Here is a 25,418-nt window from a genome sequence, read left to right as displayed (position 1 = left end):
TCTCTCAGTCTAGTTCTGTAGACTACACAATCATGGGGAAGACTGCTGACTTGACAGTTGTCCAAAAGACTACCAGTGAAACCTTACATAAGCAGGGCAAGACGACAAATGTCATTGCAAAAGAGGCTGGCTGTTCACAGAGCTCTGTGTCCAAGCACATTAATAGAGAGGCAAAGGGAAGGAAAAGATGTGGTAGAAAAAAGTGTACAAGCAATAGGGATAACCGCACCCTGGAGAGGATTGTGAAACCAAACTCATTCAAAAATGTGGGGGAGATTCACAAAGACTGGACTGCAGTTGAAGTCAATGCTTCAAGAACCACCACCGCACAGACGTATGCAATACATGGGTTTCAGCGTCGCATTCTGTGGGTCAAACCACTCTTGAACAAGAGACATTGTCAGAAGCGTCTCATCTGGGCAAAAGACATAAAGGACTGGACTGCTGCTGAGTGGTCCAAAGTTATGTTCTCTGATGAAAGTAAATTTTGCATGGGGTTTTCATTAGTTGTCAATTATAATAATCAAATTAAAAGATATAAACGCTTGAAATATATCAGTCTGTGTGTAATGAGTGAGTATAATATACAATAATCACTTTTTGAATGGAATTAATTAAATAAATCAACTCTTTCATGATAAATTCCAGTACGTATGAAATATGTACAAGGCTTTCCAGTATTTTAGCAGAATGAGGTATGAGAGAAGGAAGGGAGAGCCTGCGAAGGTCAGTGCAGAACAAGCAGTAAGATGCCGCTTAACTGTTTTCTTATCTCTTTGAATACTTCTCATATACAACAAACAGGCTTTTTACCATAGAAAACTACTTGGGCATCACTGTGATTCTGAAAATGAGGAATAGGCTACAGAAAATAAGTAAATGAACATTAACTTAATTAGTAATAAGCCAACTTCTCTTTACAGTGTATGATATAGCCATACTGGCTGGACAAACACAAGGAGTTTTTAACATATTTTGCTAAAAAAAAATAATAAGGCTGAGTCATTATTGCAACTATCAACCTTTATCAACCTAACAACTGCACTTGAAAGGCACTAGGCAGAAAGAAGAAAGCAGCAGCAATCTGGGTTTGGTGTATGGAGGAATTAACAAAGACTCTTAGGGTATTTTATATTTAATACTCTTATATTTTTTATAATGTTTATGTAAATTAAATTAAATATAAACATTAATAATAATAATAATAATAATATGTGTAATTTATATACATATGTTCACAATTTCTTTTTTAAACTTGTGGTTCATTGAAAGTTTAAGACTAACATCCCTTTTTATTAAATAATAGGTAAACCTTACACTATTGTGTTCATAATCTGCAAACATATGAAAAAATATTAAACTACCCCATTTCTACTGTGTCTGTCATCATCGATGCTGATGTCACCAGAAACGAAACTTCAAATCACAGGTCTAAAACTTAACGATAGTGTTTGCATATGTTCTTGGAACTACGCTTTTAAGAAACACCTGTGTCGTTTAACCATTTTTCGGACTATGCAAGTTACCAATGTAGTTACCTTGATAGTTCCAGCTATGCTTTGGGAAATGCACGTTAGGTCAGTTGTCAAATGGGAGCTAGAAAAAGCTCTGTGTTTTGGGGGTAGATAAGGTTTTCTTTAATACTTTCCTACTTTTGAAAAAATAAAACTTTCTACTTGTTTGTTCAGCAACTTTGCAACTTTCTACTGCTCATTGATGTACGTACACAACCAGAAGTTGTTGCATGTCAAGAACAATTTTCTCATTTGAACTCTGGACGTTGCCCTTTCACACATAGTTTGTAGCTAGATATATTTGAATGTCAAAAGAAGCTCTGGAAGCCACTTTTAACTGGAAACAAGACAGGGAATTAGTTAAACCATGTGGCATAATGAGGTAGTCATTGCATAGTGCCATAGTGCTGAGAAGGCAGTTGTCCAAATGACCGAATGACTGCCTTTTTAGCAACACACAAGTTGTTCCAGGCAGGAACTAAATGCATTGATTAACATGTCAGTTGGTGAAAAGGAATCAACTGATGTTCTTGATATATACCTTTAATCCATGTTAGTTGATAATGATTTGGGGGCCACCATTCTGTATTCTTAGCACAGAAGAAACTGAAAGAAACTGGAAACATATAAACACTTATTCCATTGCAGCTTGAAAAGCAAATGTAGCTTTGGGGTCTCTCTGCAGTCATAGTGCTCTTAAAAGATGTTCAAAACTTGGTGGTGGTATAGCTGTTGGTTTTATTTTCACGTCTGTCATCATGCAAACAACCTGTAGGATTCTGAATCTTCCTGTAAGTCATACATCAATAAGCTAAACAGTAAATGAAGGAAGGCATGTTGTTCAGTTGTATTTATTACAAACAAACCCTAGGAGATGACTGTGTTGTTGATTGTTGTCAACATGAATTGTTATAAACATATGGAGTACACTGTATAGCAGTTTTTCTCCAAAGACAAAACCTAAACTCAGAGCAAAGCAGGAAAATTGACTGAATGACCATAATTGAAATGTCTGTTGAGACCTGTTGCCTTACATACTTTTTTATTGTGTTTTTTTCATCCTGTCAACAAAAAGGTTTATTTATTAAAAAGGTTTAAACATAACTCAAGGAGAGCCCCTGAAGGCTAACAGTGTGAAATGCTTTTGCAAGTTCCTTCTCTTTTCAGTGTGGTTGTTAAATAGGGGGAAATGCGGGTTTTTAGAAAATCTGAAAACATGCATCAATGTGGGCATGTCAGTTTCTGTCCATTAAATGTACATGTATTAATATAATAACATGGCTTCTGTTTGTGCTCCTGTTTGGGGATTGGTTACATGTTTAAAGCTAATGGTCACTTTATTGTCATTGATGTATGGCAGGAATTAAACTGTGCTGCACTCACGCCTTCCTGAAGTTATGGACTTTACAGGATATGGGGATTTTAATGGAATCAGATGTTTTTGGAAAATTTAAAAAAGGAACTGAAGAGTGGTGAGAAATTTTGGAATGTCAAGGGCATCACTCATGTCTCGTGGACTGCTGCTCACTTGTCAGTGAGTTCTGTGGAGAAATGTGTTTTCAAAAACTGATCGTATGGACAACTTCATTTTTAAAAATTTCCAGATACACTTGGAATGGGCTTCGGATCTCAGCTAATTAAAAAGTCCATGTTCAGATTAGATCTAACTGGCTGTACAGTACATCAGATTCTTCAACCTGCCACTTATAGTTTTCACTATAATAGTCAGTTTTCAAATGTCTTAAAGTAATCATTTTACTTTTCTCAAGCAGGTTCTCTGTGAAATCTGATATTATGATTATTATCTGATCATAATAATGTTAGTGTTCCACAAATGAATCATTCCAAAACTTTCAGGAAAAATCAATTTTGTTCCCTTTGTTTTTCCCAACAGGAAATTAATACAAGATGGATCTAAATCCTACCAAAATCTTTATAAAAAATCCCATGCAAAGAATGATCTAACATGGCAGTGAAGTGTAGGAATGTTCACCACTTGTTCCAGTTTGACAAAAGACCTATTACCACAAAGTGTGACTGAATAATAGATCAGAGTTTTTCAGGAAAACTCAAACTGTTTATCAGCGCAAACCTACAAAGGTATACACAAATGCATAGAAATTATATTCAAGCTATGGATATATTATTTTTATTATTAATATTACGATAAGTTAATGCATAGTGTAATAGGTACATAGTTAACTCTCTGGGACTGAAGATAAGAACCAACCTTTAAGATGTGTAGAACAGACCAAGGTGGTTGGGTTTATTTTACTGTCATTAATATGAGATAAATGTAAAAACAAGCTTATTAACTGACGTTCTGCTGTATTTTCTGTCTTTCATAACAAAACAGTACAATGTAAATGTAAAATGTATATAACTGGAAAATATTCAAACCAAACTTTCAATCTACTTATTCCGAGATATTTTCAAGCTGTGTTCCATTTTTATTAGTTATGATTTTGCAAGTTTTCTTAATCAGGGTCTAAACTACATTTTAAACACTGAATATAATTGATGGCGGAATCATTGGGCCAAGTCAGGAACACACCCTGGAGGGGGCGCTAGTCCTTCACAGGGCTGTGTGACTGCGACACTACATGCTGCGCCACTGTGCCACCCATAGTTGTACCTAGTTGTAGTGGGTTAGTGTATACATTCAAAATACATTTTGCTGAAAATAAGGATAAATGCCTGTTTAAGGTATTGGCTTTAATTTTTCCATTTTAATTAATTAATAATTAATTTATCCAATATATTTGTCATCAAGTGATTTTTCTTTTTTTCTGAAACTATTCTCTAAATGTTTTCAAATGCTATGCTATACTATAAGAATAAAGCCTCATTTCCCTTTTGTGTAAACAGTTAAAGCCAGTGTTTAAAATGCAATTTAGACCATAATTAGACCAAATTTTCAAATATATGGAGCTTAGCTTTATAGTTTTTGCTTGATTTTTTTTCCCCCAAAGTAAAGTATGGCATTACCAGATAGGTCAGTGTTTACATTGAATGACCCTTCTCTATTTTCTTTCCGTTGCTATTAGTTATTGAGCATCTCTAAAGTTTATGATAAAGTACATTGTAATAAAGTATGTTCAAAGAAAATCATCATACCAAGAAAGAAAACGAAACAGCTTTATGGTCTATGCTTGGTTTGGAATGACATAACCCCCTCATTTAAACATTATCAGAAATAACATGGGTCTGTATTAATGTGAGTAGAATGTGAGGGCAAAGATAAAAGCTGCTCTACCAGAGCAACCCTCCTTCAACTGGGGTTAAATAAATAGTTCAAAAGATACATTAATACTCATATTCACTTAGTGTCAGGTCAAGGTAAGATAGTATAAGAATGTAAAGACAGAAATGAAAAGCATCCTGAGTGCGTATTGTAGATGTAATGTAATACCAAACGCTGTACTGTCCAACAATTATTCCAACTGTATTCAAAAATGCCAGTGTTTTGTGTGCAATGTTCCAAATAAGTTTTGAAGTTTCAAAGAATTTGAACAGGTAATTTTCCTAGTATTTTGAAATACATTTCAATACAAAGTCGCTGTCAAACTGTGAGCAAGCCATGATAAGCCAAGCAAAAACAAAGGGATATCTGTACTGCACAGGGATATTCTGCATTATGCCACATTTACAATTGCTGTTTAAATTTGAACTTGCTGATCAGGCTTTGAGCAGCTTTAAAATACCATGCGAACAGTATATGGCCAATAGTTTTTTGACACCTGCTCATCCAACATTTCTTCTAAAATAAAGGGGATTAACAGGGAGCTTCAGGGAAGGCTTTAAAGATATAGATTGTGAAACCATTTCTGTGAGGATTTGACTGCATTCAGCCACATAAACATCAGTGTGATCAGATTGATGTCGGATGATTAACCCCTTCCTAAAGGTACGGGATGGCATGTCTTAACTCTAAAGAACACAATGTTCATTTTTAAAGCCCAGTCCTGAGGGTGGAATTTATACCTAATAATGTATTAGCATTGGGGCTGGTGATCTAAAACTCATGTGGCTGCTACAGAGTAACAGTCAAAGTTTTTCTATTGATATTACGCTATGCATGTGCCACCTAAATAATTAATTATTGTAATCTATAAGGAGTGTCTCCAAACCTTTGCACATACAGTGTAGTGCAGTGGTTCTCAAACTGTGGTAAGTGTACCACTGATGGTATGTCAGATGAAAAATTAAAATTTACTACATTCACTGAAAAAAGCAATTACTGCAGTAGTGAAAATCTAAAGTTTTCCTGTGAAAATCAGTTTTTTTATAAGTGAAGTTATGCTAATAACATAATTTTGGGAGTAGGACCACGCCCGAACTCCTCATCTCAGCCATATATTTTCCCTGCAAATTCACGTCATTTCTGTGACAGACAAACTCGCCTCATTTAGTTCCGGAGACGGATCTTGACTCGACTGCTTCACGACGTCAGCTTGCTCCTCCGCGCTGAGTCATTCCTGCTGATCCCCATATTCGGAGCCGTGTTCGGCCTTTATCAAGCCCACTGAGCCTCCTGTTTTAAACTCACTCCTGCTAAACAGCTATGGGACTGCCTGTATCTGAAGTAAAGTACGGCCGTTGTCATGCCTGCAACCGCTTCAACTGTTCTATGCTCTGCTGTCTTACCCGCTCCGGATCGGTGCTCTGTTGTCCTGCTTCTCCTCCCGCTGCATTCGGCCTCCCGAGTGACCCCCCGCATATCTCGCCGACGCTGGCGAAAGGCTTCGAGCCTCCCCTTATCTTCATCTTCTGCTACGCTGCTAAGGGACTGCCTCGTGTTTTGGGGAACGCGAATCTACCTTCGTCACGGCTGCGGCTCCACATCTACGAGCTCTACAGCGCCTCGAGACTCCCATTTCCTCCTCTCCGGCAGAACGACCTCGGCGTTCCAGCAACGTGCTCCGAAACAATGGCGTCGCTCACTCAGCTAAAGAGAGAGAAACTCGTCTGCCGGTGTAAGGATCCCCTGCGCAGAAATGCGATGACATCACAACCGTCTATCTCCGACGCCCCCTGCTGGAGTATCCTTCATCTTCCCGTTACCCTTTCTGGTCGTGTCTAAGCTGGAGACATTAGCCTCAATGTCTTATAGTCTGTGCTGTCTCACAGGTCGGTGCCTTTAGAGGGCTGTTTTGATAATAATATAATTATCTGAGCTGAATTGGATAATGGCTGAGAATCTGCATTATTTATGCACATCTCCCATGCAGTAGTTTACCTACATTGCTTGCCAAACTGGTCCTATCTGAAATGTTGGAAGAAAAAAAAAAAAAAAAAAAGAGCAAAGCAGGCAGCATGTTTAAGCTTCCATTCCAAACTGGCTCCTCTTTCCATCTGAACACTACCTTGATTGACAGCATCGCACCCATTTAGACAGCCCTCCGAGTTCATTTCGTTCTCTCTTATCCTCTCTACGCATCATCCCACCCCTCCCTTTATCATCCCACCCCTCCCCCTTTTTCTTCATCTACACCTGTCTCTACGCATCATCCCACCCCTCCCTTTATCATCCCACCCCTCCCCCTTTTTCTTTCTCTACATCTGTCTCTACGCATCATCCCACCCCTCCCTTTATCATCCCACCCCTCCCCTTTTTCTTTCTCTACATCTGTCTCTATGCACCATCCGACCCCTCCCTTTATCATCCCACCCCTCCCCTTTTTTCTTTCTCTACATCTGTCTCTATGCATCATCCCTCCCCTCCCTTCATCATCCCACCTCTTCTTATAGGAGCTGCGGCGGGCCTGTCTCCTGTCCAGCGCTCTGGGCACTCGATGCGTTCTTCTCACTGCATGGCTTCCTCATTGCTGATTCATTTTCTTTCCACCCTCTTCCCCTGCTGCTGCTCTATGCCTCATACTTTCCAGCTCACACCCCCTCTATAGGTTGCTGTTGCGGGCCTGCCTCCTGCCTGGCGTTCTGGGCATTCTATGCAGTTTCCTTGTTGCACAGCTTCCTCACCCTAGATTCGCTCCCATCCGATCGTCTCATTCTCCCAGCCTCTACATCAGCAGCTTGCATACTTCATGGATGCTCATCCCAACCTCTTTAATTTGCGGCCACACCATACCCCGCCTCTAACATTACAATTCTCATTTTTCTATTTAGGTGCTGCTGCAGACCCTCATCCTGACTCCTCTGCTGATGTGCTTCTCCCAACCTCTGGCTTCCAGTTTATACTCTCTTTTCAGATGCTGCTGTGGACTATCGTACCAGACCCTCCTCTGTGCTGCCTTGCTGCTCACACTCTACAGCTTCTAACTCCTGCTCTGTTTTCAGGTGCTTCGGTGGACCTTCATCCCCCACTTCTTACTGCTGCACTACTCAGAGTCCCTGACTTTCCAGCTCATCGTCTTCCCGGGTGCCGTTACAGGCCATGTCCTAATCCTCTGCTTTGCATCTGTCCCGCACCCCGCCTCTTCCTTTACAGTACACTCTCTCTCCTGATGTGGACCTTCATCCTAATCCCCTTCCCCTCGTGGTTTCACTGCATCCTGCCTCTTCCTTTACAGCCCTCCTCTCTCATGCCACAGACCTTCGTCCCGACCCCATCGCTTTGCGGCCGCACCGTTCCAGCTTATGCTCTCTCCCCAGGTTACCTTGGACCGACACTTGATGCCACCTAGGGCACCTGTTATTTCAACACCCTCTAGGCATCTTCGTTATCTTGTAGTCAACTTTCTACATTGCCACCTAGCTTGAGCACCTCGGCACTTTTTGGATTTTCCTCTTCCAGAGTTTTCCTCTTCCCGTGTGACAAAATGCCTTCTTTCTATCTCGCTTTCCTGCGGTGCTGACCTTTTTGGGCTTCTTAACTGGCCTCATCTGTCATCCCTCTAGATCACCATTTCGTTCTTGATTCTCGCTATGCCATTGGAAAGGCACCACCAGGGCACACCTGCCAACGAAGAATATCTCGCTTTATTAACACTGCCCCCCATAGTACTTGACTTCAAGGCTGCTACTAATCCACTTTCCAACCATTATTGCCAGCCTCAGACCCCTCACTATTACCCACCATCAATTATACTGAAGTAGAAATTGGACTTAGCAACACTCTGTCCAGTGCATGGTGGCCTAGATAAATGTCACTGTTATTGTTACACCGTATCAAAATGACATTTAGCTGGTGATACGTTAAAATTCTATTATTAGTTGATCAATTTGATTTTTGCCAATGCGATGATCTTGTCCATCTTAAGACCAACTCTGACTCTATATCACTTTTCGCAATCATCACCCCTTTACCACTGCGGCATCTGAATACTCGAATTACCAGTCACACTAGAATTTCCGTTATCATAATCAACAAAGGACATTCAACTTACTCATGCTATTTTTCTACCGTCTCACATGACACTCAGTCATACACCAGTTTATTAAAGGTAGTTCATTCAAAGACTCACTAACCCCTTCATTTCACCTAAACACAATCAGGACACCAATCAAACCCTTGACCAGAGTACCTGAACCTATCCATTCTGTAGCACTTAATGACCAGCATTCCTGTAAATTTTTGGGGGTCCGGCTTCATACGCATTCATAAGCTGCCCTGAACTCTTCCCCAAAAGACTTCTGAGTTTGCCTCCCCGTTTCAGCCTCTGCGGGCGTGGTCCGTACTAGCAAAGTGAAGTTATGCTAATAACATAATTTTGGGAGTAGGACCACGCCCGAACTCCTCCTCTCAGCCCTATATATACCCTGCAAATTCACGTCATTTCTGCGACAGACAAACTCGCCTCATTTAGTTCCGGAGATGGATCTTGACTCGACTGCTTCACGACGTCAGCTTGCTCCTCCGCGCCGAGTCATTCCTGCTGATCCCCATATTCGGAGCCGTGTTCGGCCTTTATCAAGCCCACTGAGCCTCCTGTTTTAAACTCGCTCCCACCTCCACCCCATCTCCACCCTTTTCTCATATTACTTTATCCAACGAGGGGGTCCGGCTTCATACGCATTCATAAGCCGCCCTGAACTCTTCCCCAAAAGACTTCTGAGTTTGCCTCCCCGTTTCAGCCTCTGCGGGCGTGGTCCATACTAGCAAAATACTGTTTAAATAAAATTAATGTTTTTTTATTAAAAATACAGTGTGGGCAAATATCAACTTTATAAATCTCAAGCTGTGTGCTGCCACAATAAAAAAAGAAAAAAAATACCACCACACCAGTTTCCAAATCCCAAAATATGTCTTGTGGATTGCAAAAGCAGGTGAGCCATACAGAATTTGTAAATGTTTTGTTTGCCACTTGCCAAAGAGAAGATACAACTAAGATCCTGTATTGTAACAAAATGGATGCTGAGATCTGCATTTAATGCTCACTGAAATGGTCTCCTCCACTGCATGGCTAGGCTCAGCCCTTTCACTAAGGTATGACTCATTTCACTTTGTTAATGAGTCATACATGGTCTAAAAAGTTTGAGAACCACTGTAGTGTTATGAAAGAGAAAGCACATTGTCTGAAGGCACTGCTTACAAAAATATGAATAAGTGGACACTAATAAAGGAACACTGCTCTCATAAAACATTCACAATTCCTAACTCAATGCATTTTTGTTTCTAGCATCAAACACAGCACAGTGTGGATCACAAAGAGGCTAAAGCTAGCTCTGTGTAGCTAATTTGTTTCACTTAAAAACATGCATAAAATATTGAGGTGCCATCTCAGCAGTATTCAAATTAAATGCAGATATACCCAATATATGTCAATATGAAGTGACCAAGCTGATTTAAACTTTTGCTTATTTCACATATTTGAGTTCAGGCTAGCTATTAGCTATGCGTTATGCTAATATTAAACACTCTGTGGAAGTTTTTTTTTTTCATAAGAAAATTACAAGAGACAATAATAGCTGTAAGAAAGGAAGCAAATATTCCACCTAAATTGAACATGAAGAAACTTTCTTCGATCTTGAATCGCAGTCTTTAATTTACAGGCTTCAAAACACATGTATATTTTATTATTATCCTAACATTTTGTTTAGTCGTTTGTTTCATATAGTTTGGTATTTAATGAAAATAGTCCGTTATTTTACTTCAGCCTACAAACATGAATCTAATTCACAGCTGAAAGCTTGCTATTTATATTTATTGATGTGTTCTAAATTTGATTTAAAGTAATCAGTTGTTTAGCCTAGTTATCTCTGTCTGAATCTCCAACCTGTGTCGTAAAAAGCTGAACTGAAATCTGTTCCTCAGCTCTCTGTGGCTACACAAGAACCCGCTCATTTTCTTCAAACGTCAGCCAAAAATTTTATTCTGTGCTTAGTCTTTTCAAAGCTTCCTTAAAACCATCTTTCTGTGTAAAGAAATGGGGTAAAATTGTGAAATCAGTGGCAAGTTTAACTGTTTAAATCTTAGCTCATGTAAATCTGAGGTATGATTGTTATAAATTAATATAGCATCCATTTTTGAGCAATTGCCATTCCCTACTGGTTTAGGACCAAAATAATTTGTTTAGTTAAACCCAAACATCTGGAAATGAACAGGAATCCAGTAGAATTTTCAAGAATTGTTTTCAAGTCAACAAATCAACTAAAGATAATGCATCTGATTACTACATAAGGAATTCATAAGGAATTTCAGCATAACAAAACAATATTCAGACTAACAGAACTTTGCCATGGAAATGATTAAAATCAACCATCCACTTGTAGTGAAATAAGTTGCTGCTAGTGCTGTTCAGAAAAGATTAAGTACACATTGATTTCAACTACTGTGCATACAGGAATATGCCGTTTGCTATTTTGCATGCTTGTGTTGAATCGTTTGGACAGTACAAACATTGGTATTATGCCTACATTTCACTTAGCAGCATCGACACAGTGCAAATCCACATGGTTCAGTGGTGAATGTATATATCTTCCGACCAGTTAGCAGCACCTCCACGTCTGTCTCTATCCCTGTTTCTGTCTCGATCTCGGCCCTGGTAGTGGTAGTGGTTGTGAGGGACAGTGTAGTGCTGTTCATGGTGAGAACGGATTGGCTGTTCATGGTGGGAATGTTTTGGCTGTTCGTGGTGGGAACGTACTGGCTGTTCATGGTGGGAGTGCACTGACTGTTCATGGTGGGAATGCATTGGCTGTTCGTGGTGGGAACGTACCGGTTGTTTGTGGTGGGAACGTACTGGCTGTTCGTGGTGGGAATGCATTGGCTGTTCATGGTGGGAGTGCATTGGCTGTTCATGGTGGGAACGCACTTGTTGTTCGTGGTGGGAATGTACTGGCTGTTCATGGTGGGAGCGTAATGGTTGTTCATGGTGGGAATGCATTGGCTGTTCGTGGTGGGAGCGTACTGGTTGTTTGTGGTGGGAATGCATTGGCTGTTCATGGTGGGAGCGTACTGGCTGTTCATGGTGGTGGGATCGTATGTGTCTCTGGTGCCTGTGCTGCCTGTTGCGCTCATTGTGCTTCAGCTCATAGTCCTGGTCTTCCTGGAGGTCCGTAGTCCCCCGGCGATGGTGGTGGTGATGGTGATGGTGATGGTGGTGATTGTGGTGCTGGTGGTTGTGGTCTCTGTGGGCTGAGGTCCTGTTGTGGTACACCTCACTTTGGTCCAGTTCTTCCTCATCCATCAGCAGGTGGTGGGTCCGAGGCTCAGGGTAGGCCAAGTCTTTGCTGGGCATCAGCTCTATATCACCCGGCTGTATGTGGGCCGGGTGGTGATTGTGGTGCTCTGCGCGAGTCACACTGTTCCGGTGGTGGTGCTGATGATGGTGGTGGTGGTGATGATGGTGGCTGTGTTGTGGTCTCTTCGGCTCACTCCTCAGGAGCCTCTCCTCCTCTTCTGCCTCTTCATCCCTTGCCTCCTCCTCCTCGTCCTCCCAAGGGTCCTCAACCTGAGGCTCCAGCTCCCGTTGGTTTTCCTGAGATCCTTTCCTCTTGGTGGCTGCTGTCCTCTTGCCTTTTGTTTCATCCTGACATCATGGATTAGAAACATAAAGTTAGTCATGAAATGTAATAATCACTACTCGCTAGACTTAATATACTTTGCAGTAGGGTGAGTGTATTGTGCATACTCCCAGAACTGTAGATACCTGCCTGTCCAAAAGTATAATTCAGTATAGTTGATGATGATTTACACAGACACTCATCTGAGTTAATATAAATGCACAGTCCACCAGTTTTCAGTTTAAATCCAAACTTAGCAGCATTTTAACCAGTGCTGCCATTGCATTTGAGTGTGAGAGAATGTCCACAGAAGGCCAGCACTCTCACAATCAAAGAATGAGAAGTAAAATTGCTGGAGGACGACAAATGAGTCATGGTATAGGGGTCTGTAGGGCAGTGAGCGGGACTGTGAATACCATTCAGCTGCTTGAAATAGCAGATTGTACTCTGTGCCTTCTGACAGAATTAAATATTATTTCTGCTGAGTATCAAGGAACAATTGTGTATCAAGGCAAAGCTATGACAGGATCTCCAGTTTTCAGGTTTGGGTCTCTGGTGTTGGGTCTTCCCAATCCATTTTATTTATTTATTTATTTATTTATTTTTTTGGTGTGGGCAACAGTTGTCTGGTTCCAGAGTGGAACAATAATGTAAACAGATGGAAAGATGGGAAAGATTTACCTCACACACAGCGCCTCTCCTTGTGCTGGAGAGAGTCTCACAGCATTAAGAAGCACATATGCATTGCCCATTGCCTGTTTGCATTAGGTGGGTAAAGGGACTTACTGTGTTGCATAATAAGGGCAGTTATCTTTTGTTAGACACATTAGAATTTTAATCATATATAGAATTTTTCATTTTAATCATATATAGAATTTTTAATCATAATTCAATCATGGACACATTTAGCACATTTGACTTCAATGCATTTTTGTGCTCTTTTGACCAAATCTGTGAGAGTTATTCATGCACAGATCATTTATAACCTCCAGTAACAGTCTTACTTCACTTGTGTTTTCTTCTGGGTGTAATTTGTCCATAACAAGCTATAATCAGCAAATTAACTAAAAATGTATTGAAAACAGGTATAAAGTGTTTAATGACGACAAGCCTGGAATCAAAATTTCACTAAGCACTTTGTAAATAAGTGGTTCAGAAATGTCCAAAAATTGTTTTCAAGACAAAATAAAAGAATGCAGATGTAAATAGATGGACTTTAGGTTGAAAGTGCTGGAAATCCCTTAATTAAGGTGTCAATTTTCCTGGACATGACTTCAGACCCCATGATTTTTTGGGATGCATTACTGAAATGGGGGCGGCACGGTGGTGCAGAAGATAGTGTTGCAGTCAAACAGCTCCAGGGACCTGGAGGTTGTAGTTCGAATCCTGCTCCGGGTGACTGCATGTGAGGAGTGTGGTGTGTTCTCCCTGTGTCTGTGTGGGTTTCCTCCGGGTGCTCCCATTTCCTCCCACGGTCCAAAAACACACATTGGTAGGTGGATTGGTGACTCAAAAGTTTCCATAGATGTGAATGTGTGAGGGTGTGTTCTGCTTCAAACTTAAAGGAACACTAGGTAAGGTCAGTGAAGCAATAATTTGGAAGCTGTAATGTTAAGGTTAAAATATTGTGTTCTTTAAATAGATTTTTAAGAGTATATTACTGGGAAAAAATCAAAGACCACATCTATTTAGCTTTGAGTCAAAACCACCTTTAAGTACCTTAAGTACAAATAGTTTATTATTTAGTAGATATTTCTGGTTAGATATGTAATATTCCACTTTTGTTACGTTAAAGCCCAGCTCTAAATCTGAAGCTCAAACATACTAGGGAGCATGGGCGACATCTGGATGGAGGGGGCAAGGGGGCAGGTGCATTTGCCACCTACACCAACCCCCACTGAGGTTCTTTCATTAAAGCAGTTTATTTTTGGATTGTGGGACATTTGTTACAGCCATAAAACAATTCCCATCACAGAGCAACACATCTCTATGACACAAGGGGGCAGCAAAATAGTAACAACAGACTGGCTGTGCTTGTTTTGTTTTCTTTTTTAGAAATTAGTTTTACGGTAAAAGGCGCATTGGTGGGTGAATAGAAATGGTGCCCATCCTAGTGCACCATTGAGTGCTAAATGTCTCCACATCAGACAAACAGCACTGTCTGTATCTTTAAGTGACAGAAGAAAAGCTCCACTTTGGCAATTATCCACTTGTGTGTCCATCACTCCACTGTGAGAATACATTTCATCTGACAAAGAAGCTGCTAATGTTCTCAAAAAAACATAGACTGTTATATATATATATATATATATATATATATATATATATGCATGCAGGACATGCAATCAGCTTCTAAAACTACAGTGCTGAAAAATGCTCCTGCAGTTTTCTTTTGTGAAACCAGGGCAGAAAAGCTACAGCTGAGACAGAGGTTAATGAACTAACTTGTCTTTGGGGAAAAATGGAGGCTAAAAGTAGTGTGGGCAAATGAAAGAATGTAGAAACTATTTGGTTGTAGCTTCTGTGAAATTTTATGTTAAATGTGTTTTCATCTTTCCATCTCATTTAAAATGTAATGCATTAATGATGGTCTCTGACTTTTACACAGTGATATTTGTGGCATCTGTGCTAGAGATTCCCAACTCTGTCTCTCTACTGTTGCTGCTCATGAATATTTGTGTGTACCTTAGGAGGTGTGGGGCAGGTGGGGAGTGTGTTTTCTGCTAGTTTCTCTACAAGGGGGTTGGCTGGCTCCATTTCTGGCGGATGAGTGGCTCTCCAATAAGCCTCCAGGTACTCGGCTATGTGCTCACAGGCATCTGAAAGCTGGTTCTCATCTAAGATGACATCAAATATCTCCTAAAAGATAAAGTAGCAATGAGTGAGCGAGAGTGGTTATTATCCCATCATTTTTCTTCCAGTTATGAAGTAATATTTTCATTCTACTGACACATACTGGCCTGAAAGTCTCAGCTTCTAAACTAAATGTAGCTGCCCTGCAAAACTGGTTTATTCAGTAACTACAAAGGAATTTGATTCTTGATCTCATGAGTTACACTTCATAGAATAAAGTCACTGTTATAAACATAGATGCAACTTTCTGGTGGTAAAAGGTACTTATTGCTCATTTCACCAAAGCAGCACTGAGAATCTATATCACTGTCTGTCTCCAAGGTCCCAGGAGGATCTTTGCAACAAGAAGCAATTAAAAAATACCAGTCTCTTGATCATTAGGTAAATCAGTCCCTGATTAAGGCCTTAAGCATAATTGAAATGAAAGGACAAGCAAGGAAACAAGGGCATCTTTAAAAGGGAGGACACCCAGGTGGACCTTTATGCAAGCAAATATAGGTTTTGACTTGATTTCTCAAGAAATTTCAAAAACGTAGAATCTTACATTGGGACACTGGGCGAGTTTATCTGCAGCCACCATCTGAACATTGAGGTGTTTGGTCTGAGATTTTCCCCTGGTCTTTATCAACCTGGTGAGAACCTGGAGCAAAAAAGTAAAGCATGGTGAGTGTGAGCAGGAATGACGTTGTAAGATTAATTAAGATTAATTCCCCTGTAAAATCAATAATATCTACATTTCATAGTTAACTATCAGTTAAATGAGGAAGATGAAGAGGAGGACTATCCTGGAAGCACCCTGGCAGTTTTCCTGACCCCAGTACTGAGATCAGAACCACACAGACACCTACCACTTACAAAGGTTTTCTCAATCAAACTAAAATCAGCTGTGGTTTGAGCACACACTTCCGATTAGTATCTCATACATATTGGAAATCATTTGTCAGACATGTGTTGTAATTACTTGGGTCTGCCCTAATGTTTTGCCTTTTGTGGTGTTGTAAATGTCTCGGCGCACTGTGAATACACTCCAGTAACATTGTGTATTTCATTGTTGAGCACAAACTCGAATTATTTATTAAGCAAATCCTCATTAGGCTAATAATCACATTTTTGCTGTTCTCTACGAACAGTGTGTTTTCTGCATTTATCACACATCATGTTACCACTCCTATAGGTCAGAGATCTAAACAGGGATTGAATTATTCTACATTCCATTCTAATAGTGCTGTATTACTGAACTGCTGTGAGCTCAAACCTTGGGGGATGAGATCTTGATGTAGACGAGGATGGGGGAGAGCGAGGTCTTGCTGAGCTGGAGCGGGTGGTTTATTGTGTCTGCATCTAGCACCACCAGCTGCAGACTTCGGGCCAGCTCAAAGATCCTCTCAACCTCGCCTTGAATCTGAGCTGCAGAGACATGGAGAGAAACTTCAATAAACCAGAACCTTAGAGAATCAGCACTTACTTCATCTCAATGTTTGATAATCGTGATTTTTAAACCAGTGCCTATCTGCCACATTTGTAACATACTGCTGATTACTACTTAAAGTTTGTTTGTTTTTTCACATTATAAAACATAATTCAGAAACCACTCTATTTCTCTATTTTCCATTCCAAAATTTTATATGTAAAGTATGTAAAACAATTATTCCATTATTTTATCTGAATTTTAAAGGAATGTCTACAGTTGAGGGACACTATTGTCTGTGGTTTGTTTACGTTAAGAAGCTCCTAAATGTTTGAGGGAAAAAAAATTGTGAATTACCACAGAAACTCATATGTAAGTTGAGTTGTTTAGTTTTCTACTTTCGTGTTTACTTTCATATTGTTAGTGTGCCCTCAAATTAAGAGTTAGTTCCATCCACAGCAAATTAACACAATATTACAGATTTATGGAGCAGGAATAGAGCAATATCCTCATCTCTATTCATGCTTTTTAACATTTGCGGTTCTCTTCATTGTCAAAAATTCTCCAGAATGCTGCCTTTCTGCCCATGAGCAGAGAGATGAAGCCTAGCCTAGTCAGGACTGAGATACTTTTTTTTATTTTTATTTTTATTTTTTATTTTTTTTTTACCTATTTACTGACACCCGGGCTCTATAAACACATTAGACTGGTTTCAAGCACCAACAGACTGGAGAGAAGCAAATAATGAGGAATATCCTCAAATTTTTATAAAAATGTTGACACTAAAAGTACTTTTATTTTTATTTTTTTATTAAATTCATGAAAGCTGCCTTCAAGGCATCATCGCTTTCCATTTATTACAGTGTCCATTCTATTTGAGGAGCAAGAGAACATCAGCAGTTTTGATTTACAATTTTTCCTTTCATTATTATTTTGTTTATTTTTTCACTGTAAAGGGTAATTGTTCCACATCCTTTCACAGTGTTTATTCAGTGTCGATTTCTGATCTGAATCAAATTGAAGCTTGATTTTCTTTTATCTACTGGATTGTCACTAGATTGTTCTCCCTGTGTCTGCGTGAGTTTCCTCCGGGTGACTGTCTGTGACGAGTGTGGTGTGTTCTCCCTGTGTCTGCGTGGGTTTCCTCCGGGTGACTGTCTGTGAGGAGTGTGGTGTGTTCTCCCTGTGTCCATGTGGGTTTCCTCCGGGTGCTCCGGTGTCCTCCCACAGTTCAAAAAACACACATTGGTGTCCTTAAGTGTAAGTGTGTGAGTGTGTGTCACCCTGCGCCCCCTCCAGGGTGTGTAAGCAGGCTGGGTAAGCGCTTACAGACAGTCAATGAATGAATGTATGAATGAATAATTAACTATTACAGCCATTGGTTTCAGAATAAATGATGGATGACCAGGTGTCCACAAATATTTGGCCACTAAGATGTGATCGAAATATGCTGAATTTGATCATAGAGCCCTGCAGCTCCAGTAATCAGAAAATGTAAAAAAAAAATCCTAGCCTTTGATCAACACAAAAAGGCACAGGTCTGCTGTATAATTTAATGAATTATTTTTTTTATTTACTTTTTTACTATTTTACTGCAAGCCAGATCCTATACACCCCACAGTGAGTATTTATCAGGACTCTAGCACTTCTAACAGTGCTACCTCTAATGGAATGTAATTACGGCTAGTTGTTCAATACTGAAACCAAGAGGAAACCGGTACTGGGAGTGATACGTACCCGCAGCATCTGAAGCAAAAGAGACAAAGTGTGGAACAGAGCGGAGAGAAGTAATCAATCCTCTCAGCATTGTGTACAGTAGCTAACAACACATTCTCCGTATTCCCACATGGAAAAGACCATCCACTTGTACCACAGCACAGTACGGACACTTCACTGGTGTGTGTTTGTTGGTTTTGGGGCAGGACAAGGTTTCCCTGTAAGTGGGACTCCATAAACAACAGTGTTAATTACAGTGGTGTGAAAAAGCCCCATTTTTTTGCATGTTTGTCTCTTTTAAATGCTTCAGATCATCAAACAAATTTAAATATTAGTCAAAGACAACACAAATAAACACAAAATGCAGTTTTTAAATGAAGGTTTTTATTATTAAGGGAGAAAAAAAAATCCAAACCTACATGGCCCTGTGTGAAAAAGTGTTTGTCCCAGAGTTAAAACAAAACTGTGGTTTATCACCTGAGTTCAATTTCTCTAGCCACACCCAGGCCTGATTACTGCCACAGCTGTTCTCAGTCAAAGAATCACTTAAATAGGACCTGCCTTACAAAGTGAAATAGACCAAAAGATCCGCAAAAGCTAGACGTCATGCCAAGAGCCAAAGAAATTCAGGAACAAATGAGAAGGAAAGTAGCTGTGATCTATCAGTCTGGGCAATAATGGCCTGAATGGCAGAGAGCCAAGATAAAAACCATTGCAACCACTGAAAAGAACATAAGACTCATCTCAATTTTGCCCGAAAACATCTTGATGATCCCCTAGACTTTTGTGAATATACTCTGTGACTGACGAGACAAAAGTTGAACTATCTGGAAGGTGTGTGTCCCTGGCGTCAAAGTAAAACCACATTTCAGAAAAAGAACATCATACCTACAGTAAAACGTGGTGGTGGTAGTGTGAAGGTTTGGGGCTGTTTTGCTGCTTCAGGACCTGGAAGACCTGCTGTGATAAAGGGAACCATGAATTCTGGTGTCTACCAAAAAATCCTGAAGGAGGATGTCTGGCTGTCTGTTCGTGACCTCAAGTGGAAACGAACTTGGGTTCTGCAGCAGGACAATGATCCAAAACACACCAGCAAATCCACCACTGAACGGCTGAAGAAAAACAAAGTGAGGACTTTGGAGCGGTCTAGTCAAAATCCTGACCTGAATCCTATTGAGATGCTGTGGCATGACCTTAAAAGGTGGTTCTTGCTCAAAAACCCTCCAATGTGGCTGAATTACAACCATCCTACAAAGAAGAGTGGGGCACAATTCCTAATGTTTAAATTTGTTTGATGATCTGAAACATTTAAGAGTGACAAACATGCAAAAAAAAAAAACAAATCATGAAGGGGGCAAACACTTTTTCACACCACTGTACGTCTGTACGCTAACCACAGGACACCTGGGGCCATATGTATGAAAGTTCCTTCATGTTCTCTCTAAAATGACCTGAACACGAATTTCTGATTTCCTCTGAGTCAGTGTTTTTCCACCTGATTTATGGGGGGGAAGACCCATTCAGAAAAATCTGAAACAAAAGTCTGAGGAGAGTGGTGGAATAAAAATAATACCTTACTATCATAATTACATTACAAACTATTTCTCCATAACTGCACTTACACACTACTGCTCAGTAATTCTGCCTCTGATTATGAACACAGAACCTCTGGAGTATGCAGAGGAGTGCATTCTGTCCCATGTTGGGTTCAGATTCATAAATACAGGGTTTTATTTGTGTAAAAACAAAACACTAATTCCATCATACACTCAAAAGGTAGGGTAGCGGTACATTACTGGTCACAAAACGTACAAACTGTGTAAATGTACCTTTAAAGGTACAACAGCGGTGTTAAAGTCTAGTTATGTTCCTTAAAGGTACATTACATTCTCTTCTCCAATAGTAAGATTTCATTATAGATTTGTGTGATATATAACTATATAACATAAGTCCTGGAGATGTAACAGGGTGTATGACATCAACACAAATTTAAAATCTACATTTAATATAGAACAAGGTACTATTGTGTTCTCTAATTAAAGGCACTCAAATGTAACATTGAGGGACCACCACAGTGCCAGCAAATGGTACCACAACAGTGATACATTTTCTGACAGTGTACAAGAAACTTTTATTCAAAGTGACTTCCTGTATTAATTCTGTCACAGATTTGGGCGAATGCAGAATTAGCGAGTTTGACCCCAGAGTTTAGTGAGTACCCACCCAATCAACAAATGCTCAGAATCATTTTGATGTGTTCACTCCTTTTTGAGTTTGAGATGAAATATATGAGCATTACCAAGACTGGAGCGAGTGTTGGAGCAATCCATTATGGCGTGTTTACTGGGGTTGTTCAGGATCGACCGCTTAGCGAGAGCGATGTCTGCCGTCATCCGGGTGATCGTTATTCTGGCAGAAAAATATCAAGAAAAACAGACGTTAAATATTCCGTGAGGGAATCAGTTTATTGCTGTGTAAAAATAATCAGACTGTCAGAAAATAAATACTAAATGTAATTTGTAAGAATAATTCAAATTGAAGCTTTTTTAGACAACATTTTAGCCCTTTTCCATTCACAGTCCAATTTACAATTTTTTCCTTCATTAAATTCTTTTGTTATTCTTTATAAATAAGATTAGGAAATAATTTTAATCCAGCACATTGTCAACATTTTTATGATAATCATTTTATATCAGGCTTATACTCATTAATATATCTCTCATAGTTGTTGGTAATATTTGTATTAGTGTGTTTTCCAGATTAAAAGTCTCTGTGAATGTAAAATCTGAGTGAGGAGATTATAAGTGAGTTATATCCTGTACAGGACAGTAATCTGAGTGGGCCGATGGTGGACCAGCAGTGGTCTACAGTCAGTGGTGTGCCGGCCTTTTTGTCCCAATGGACCGATATATGCTCGTGGTCTGTTGCTTACCTCCCTTCAAATCTGTGTTTTAAATAATCAAAAAGAGCCTTCTGCATCATGTCTGTAACCTGTAAAAATGAAAGAAAGGGAGAGAACTGGAGGAGGGGCGAGGGAAACTTTAATCGCCATATAATCCGTACATAAGCACGGTTAAATCCTCAGGAAGGCAGACTGTGAAGTGGGAGCTGTACACTAGAGGGCGCACTAAATTCTGTGTATGAACTGTCTCCCACACAAGGCTGGACAATTGGCTCTTAAAGCCCATCTGTGTGATATGGATGAAACACTACATCTGCGATTTATAGCCACTGTCTGTATTTTACATCTATATTATACCCCAAAATAGAACTGAAACATTGTATATCTTGCATTCACAACCTCCAAGTGTGCTATCCTCAAATCACAAGAGTTGCAGTTTCACTTCAGTCCACATCTTCAGAAACTTTGAGAAGTGAAGCTCCGTAAAATCACTTTCATAAGTATTTTGACTACTTTCTGGTGGAAGTTCACGACCTGTGTGTATAGGTCGTGAACTTTCACCAGAAAGTAGTCAAAATATTTATGAAAGTGATTATTTTGGGCAACTCACGTGAGATAAAGAACACATTTCTTTGCAGACGCACAATGAAAGAGATTCATAGGGCATGTTTAAAAAAGCTTTAATAGATGAACCCCTCAACCATCTCAGCCACTAGATGTCAGTATATGGGCAGTTTCATAACGTGAAGCAGAAATATCAGAGAAAATGACTGTGTATGATGTGTAGAATATATCTGGCTTTAGGACACACAGAGAAAATCTGAGATAGGAAATAAATATTTACCTCATAGCCCTTGAGAGAAGGCCCCATCAGCACCACGGGGCGCATGGAAGGCACTACGTCATACGCTGCCAGTTGCTCCCCCTGAAAGCATCAGTGTAAAGATCAATATTTGGATTTTGGATTTAATTACAATGAGTATGTGTGGAGAGAGGAGCTAATGATTGTAAAATCACTAGGAAACAAAGTGAGGAAATAGTACAATCCACAGAGGCCAGGAGTATTTTACGCTTTTCTCTACTATTATCCAGAAGTCTCAACCTAAGTCTCTTGTGATCTTAAGCTGAATGATTTCTCAAGATAAAGTCATCAATTGTTTTTGATGACTACATGACTTTGATCTAAAATAAATCAACAAAGACATCTATAAAGGCTTATTCCAACATGTGGCCGTGGTCATAAAAGCTGCTGCCGTTAACCTGGAAAGTGTAATAACAACTGATCCTCACTGGAATAAGCCTTTATAGATGTTCATTTAGGTTTAAGTCAGTTCTTTTTGTTAATGGCATGGATGTTCCTGCATGTTGTGTCTCTACCCAGTCCATATTTTAATTTAGATCCAGTCCTGGGTTCCTGCCTGCTCCATTCTGGAATTTATGTCCATGGTTGGGCTCCACCTTTCCACTATAAAAGCTGCCAACTTTACACTCAGGAGGAAGATTTCCTCACTTGAGTGTTTTCCTCTGCTTGTGTTTGACCTTGCTAGTTTATTATTTTTGACCTCTGCCTATTCACTTTACTCTTGATTGCTTGTGGTTATATTGTATATATTTGTAAACCAGTCCTGGCTGTAAGGAGTGGCTGCCATTTTGTTTGGGGAACTGGGGTTTCGTCTCTGTTTATATGTAGCAAAGGAGCAAGGTTAGCACTGTGCCTTTGTTTTTTTATTTATTTGTATAGGTTAGTCAGTGTCTATCAAGTAATTAGTGTCGGGTTTTGTTTGTTATTTTGGCTTGGGTCACTCCTGAAGTCACTATCCTGTTCACCATTTTAAATAAGCAACAATACACTTTCTGAAAACTGTCCAAGTGGTTGGAGTCCTTTAGTCAACATAACTCTGTCTGTTAATATTTCCTTTGTTTCATTTGATGTGTTGTGGCTTGACCCAGACCGGGTCGTAACATTTTGAATGTCTCATGCAGATGCCAAATGCCAAATGAACACATACAGCAAAGGTACATCACCTACCTACTATGGTAACTAAAAATATTTTGACATCAGAAGGCTGTGTTTACACTCAGGGTTGCCAGATATTTAGCTTACACAATTTACAAATGTTTTTATTTTTACAAATTACAAAGTAAAACTTAGAAATAAACTAGTTGTTAAGTTTATTACTCTTAGACCTAAAATATTTATTTGTTTATTTATTCATTTTCTGTTAACCCTTATCCAGTTCAAGGTTGCAGTGTGTCCGGAGCCTACCCAGAATCACTGGGCACAAGGTGGGAACACATCCTGGAGGGGGCACTGGTCCTTCACAGGGCGACACACACTCACACCTAGGAACACTCTTGAGTCGTCAATCCACCTACCAACGTGTGTTTTTGCACCATGGAAAGAAACTGGAGCACCCGGAGGAAACCCACACATACACAGGGAGAACACACCACACTCCTCACAGACAGTCACCCGGAGGAAACCAACGCAGACACAGGGAGAACACAACAAACTCCTCATAGACAGTCACCCGGAAGAAACCCACGCAGACACAGGGAGAACACACCACACTCCTCACAGACAGTCACCCGGAGGAAACCCACGCAGACACAGGGAGAACACACCACACTCCTCACAGACAGTCACCCGGAGGAAACCAACACAGACACAGGGAGAACACAACAAACTCCTCATAGACAGTCACCCGGAAGAAACCCACGCAGACACAGGGAGAACACACCACACTCCTCACAGACAGTCACCCAGAGGAAACCCACGCAGACACAGAGAGAACACACCACACTCCTCACAGACAGTCACCCGGAGGAAACCCACGCAGACACAGGGAGAACACACCACACTCCTCACAGACAGTCACCCGGAGCGGGACTTGAACGCACAACCTCCAGGTCCCTGGAGCTGTGTGACACCTAAAATATACTTAAGTGTAATTTTATAAACTAAAACTTTAGTCAATTTAGTCCCAGGAAGTTTTGAACTAATACACTTAACGAGTATCCAACTCGTACATTTGCTTAGGTATACTTACAAGAATTAATGAAGTTTACTTTTTTGTAAGGGAAAAAACCACACACACACAAAAAAACTTGCTATCTTGCATAAAAATAAATACCCAATAAAATCTCCCCAAAATAAGACTTTATCCAGAAAAACCTTTTTTTCAGACTGAGATCTTGTTATATTGTGATCTGAAGATAACAGGACTGAACAATGTCTCAAGGCCTCTGTGGACTGTGGTGGATGAAGAGAATTGCATTCAGTGAAGAGGATCTGGGCAGTAAACTCATGTACTCACCGACTTCTTCTTCACTTGCTGAACTGTGTGAGATGGGGAGAGGGTAAAAATTACATTTTGCCTGAGCTCATTATATGATACAGAACCTCCTTTTCTCTCCTCTTTGCTTTATTAACAGCTCTACTGTGTGCTATTTCATGCTAGTAGTGTTGTTAATGAGTAATTGGAAGAGTGGGACTGGACTACTAGGACGCCCATGCTGGACATTACGTTCTGAGCTAATCATGTTTGATCTAACCTCATTAGCATGTTAATGGAATTGTTGGGAGTTTAAAGCTCTGTGGGCTGTCAGTCAGGTGACCTTACCTGTCGGAGGAGGAGTGACTTTTTTCGAGTTCATGTCATCTTTGGCAGCCAGCGCTTGTGGCTTTGCTGGAAAAACAGAAGGGTGATTTCATCACACTGCATTCGGACCATGTGAAGAAAGCTTCAGAATTTAAATGTTTACATTCCCATGCGGTATTCAATGTGCTTGGAGATGTGCTTGGAACACTATTCAAATGTTTGTAGACACCACTTACACATGAATTGTCCTCTATTTTTAGGTGTGTCTATTGCTGGACGCTTTGGAGCAGCAGCACTAAGTCTCCGTTCACATTGTCCATTGCCAGGTTTCAGCAGGAGGGCTAAAAAGCCCCCCAGCATTGGGATGAGGAGCAGTCAAGGTGTTGAAGCTCCATTTAATACATTTAGTGTGAGTGGGAGTGATAACTGTTATCCACAAGGAATGATTTAACATCAGTAACTGACCTCTCTAATGTTCTTGAGCCTGAATGTCATTAAATCTTTACATTCATTCA

General features: G+C 40.1%; 1 protein-coding gene across 1 annotated transcript; it reads right to left on the bottom strand.

The window, feature by feature from the left end:
* Positions 1-11,374: 11,374 nt before the first annotated feature.
* Positions 11,375-25,263, bottom strand: LOC136706680 (voltage-dependent L-type calcium channel subunit beta-2-like). Its single transcript, XM_066680276.1, has 12 exons — positions 25,140-25,263; positions 24,925-24,990; positions 24,619-24,641; positions 22,146-22,226; positions 21,332-21,390; positions 20,699-20,808; positions 18,421-18,429; positions 16,531-16,682; positions 15,820-15,915; positions 15,108-15,281; positions 11,848-12,448; positions 11,375-11,559 (listed from the first exon to the last, which is right to left on the bottom strand). Exons 1-12 carry the CDS (start codon positions 25,261-25,263, stop codon positions 11,375-11,377), a joined length of 1,680 nt encoding a protein of 559 aa, XP_066536373.1.
* Between the last annotated feature and the right edge of the window lie 155 nt (positions 25,264-25,418).

Source organism: Hoplias malabaricus, chromosome 9 (assembly GCF_029633855.1).
Source record: "Hoplias malabaricus isolate fHopMal1 chromosome 9, fHopMal1.hap1, whole genome shotgun sequence".
In the NCBI taxonomy this organism is placed as follows: domain Eukaryota; kingdom Metazoa; phylum Chordata; class Actinopteri; order Characiformes; family Erythrinidae; genus Hoplias; species Hoplias malabaricus.
This window is presented reverse-complemented; position numbering and strand designations above follow the sequence as displayed.

Coding starts and splice junctions, on each gene's coding strand:
- LOC136706680 (XM_066680276.1), bottom strand. CDS start 25,263: ATGCTGGGGGGCTTTTTAGCCCTCCTGCTGAAACCTGGCAATGGACAA. Junction 22,227..24,618: donor AGCAAGTGAAGAAGAAGTCG/GTGAGTACATGA, acceptor TGATGCTTTCAG/GGGGAGCAACTGGCAGCGTA. Junction 15,916..16,530: donor TCAAGATCTCATCCCCCAAG/GTTTGAGCTCAC, acceptor TTTTTGCTCCAG/GTTCTCACCAGGTTGATAAA.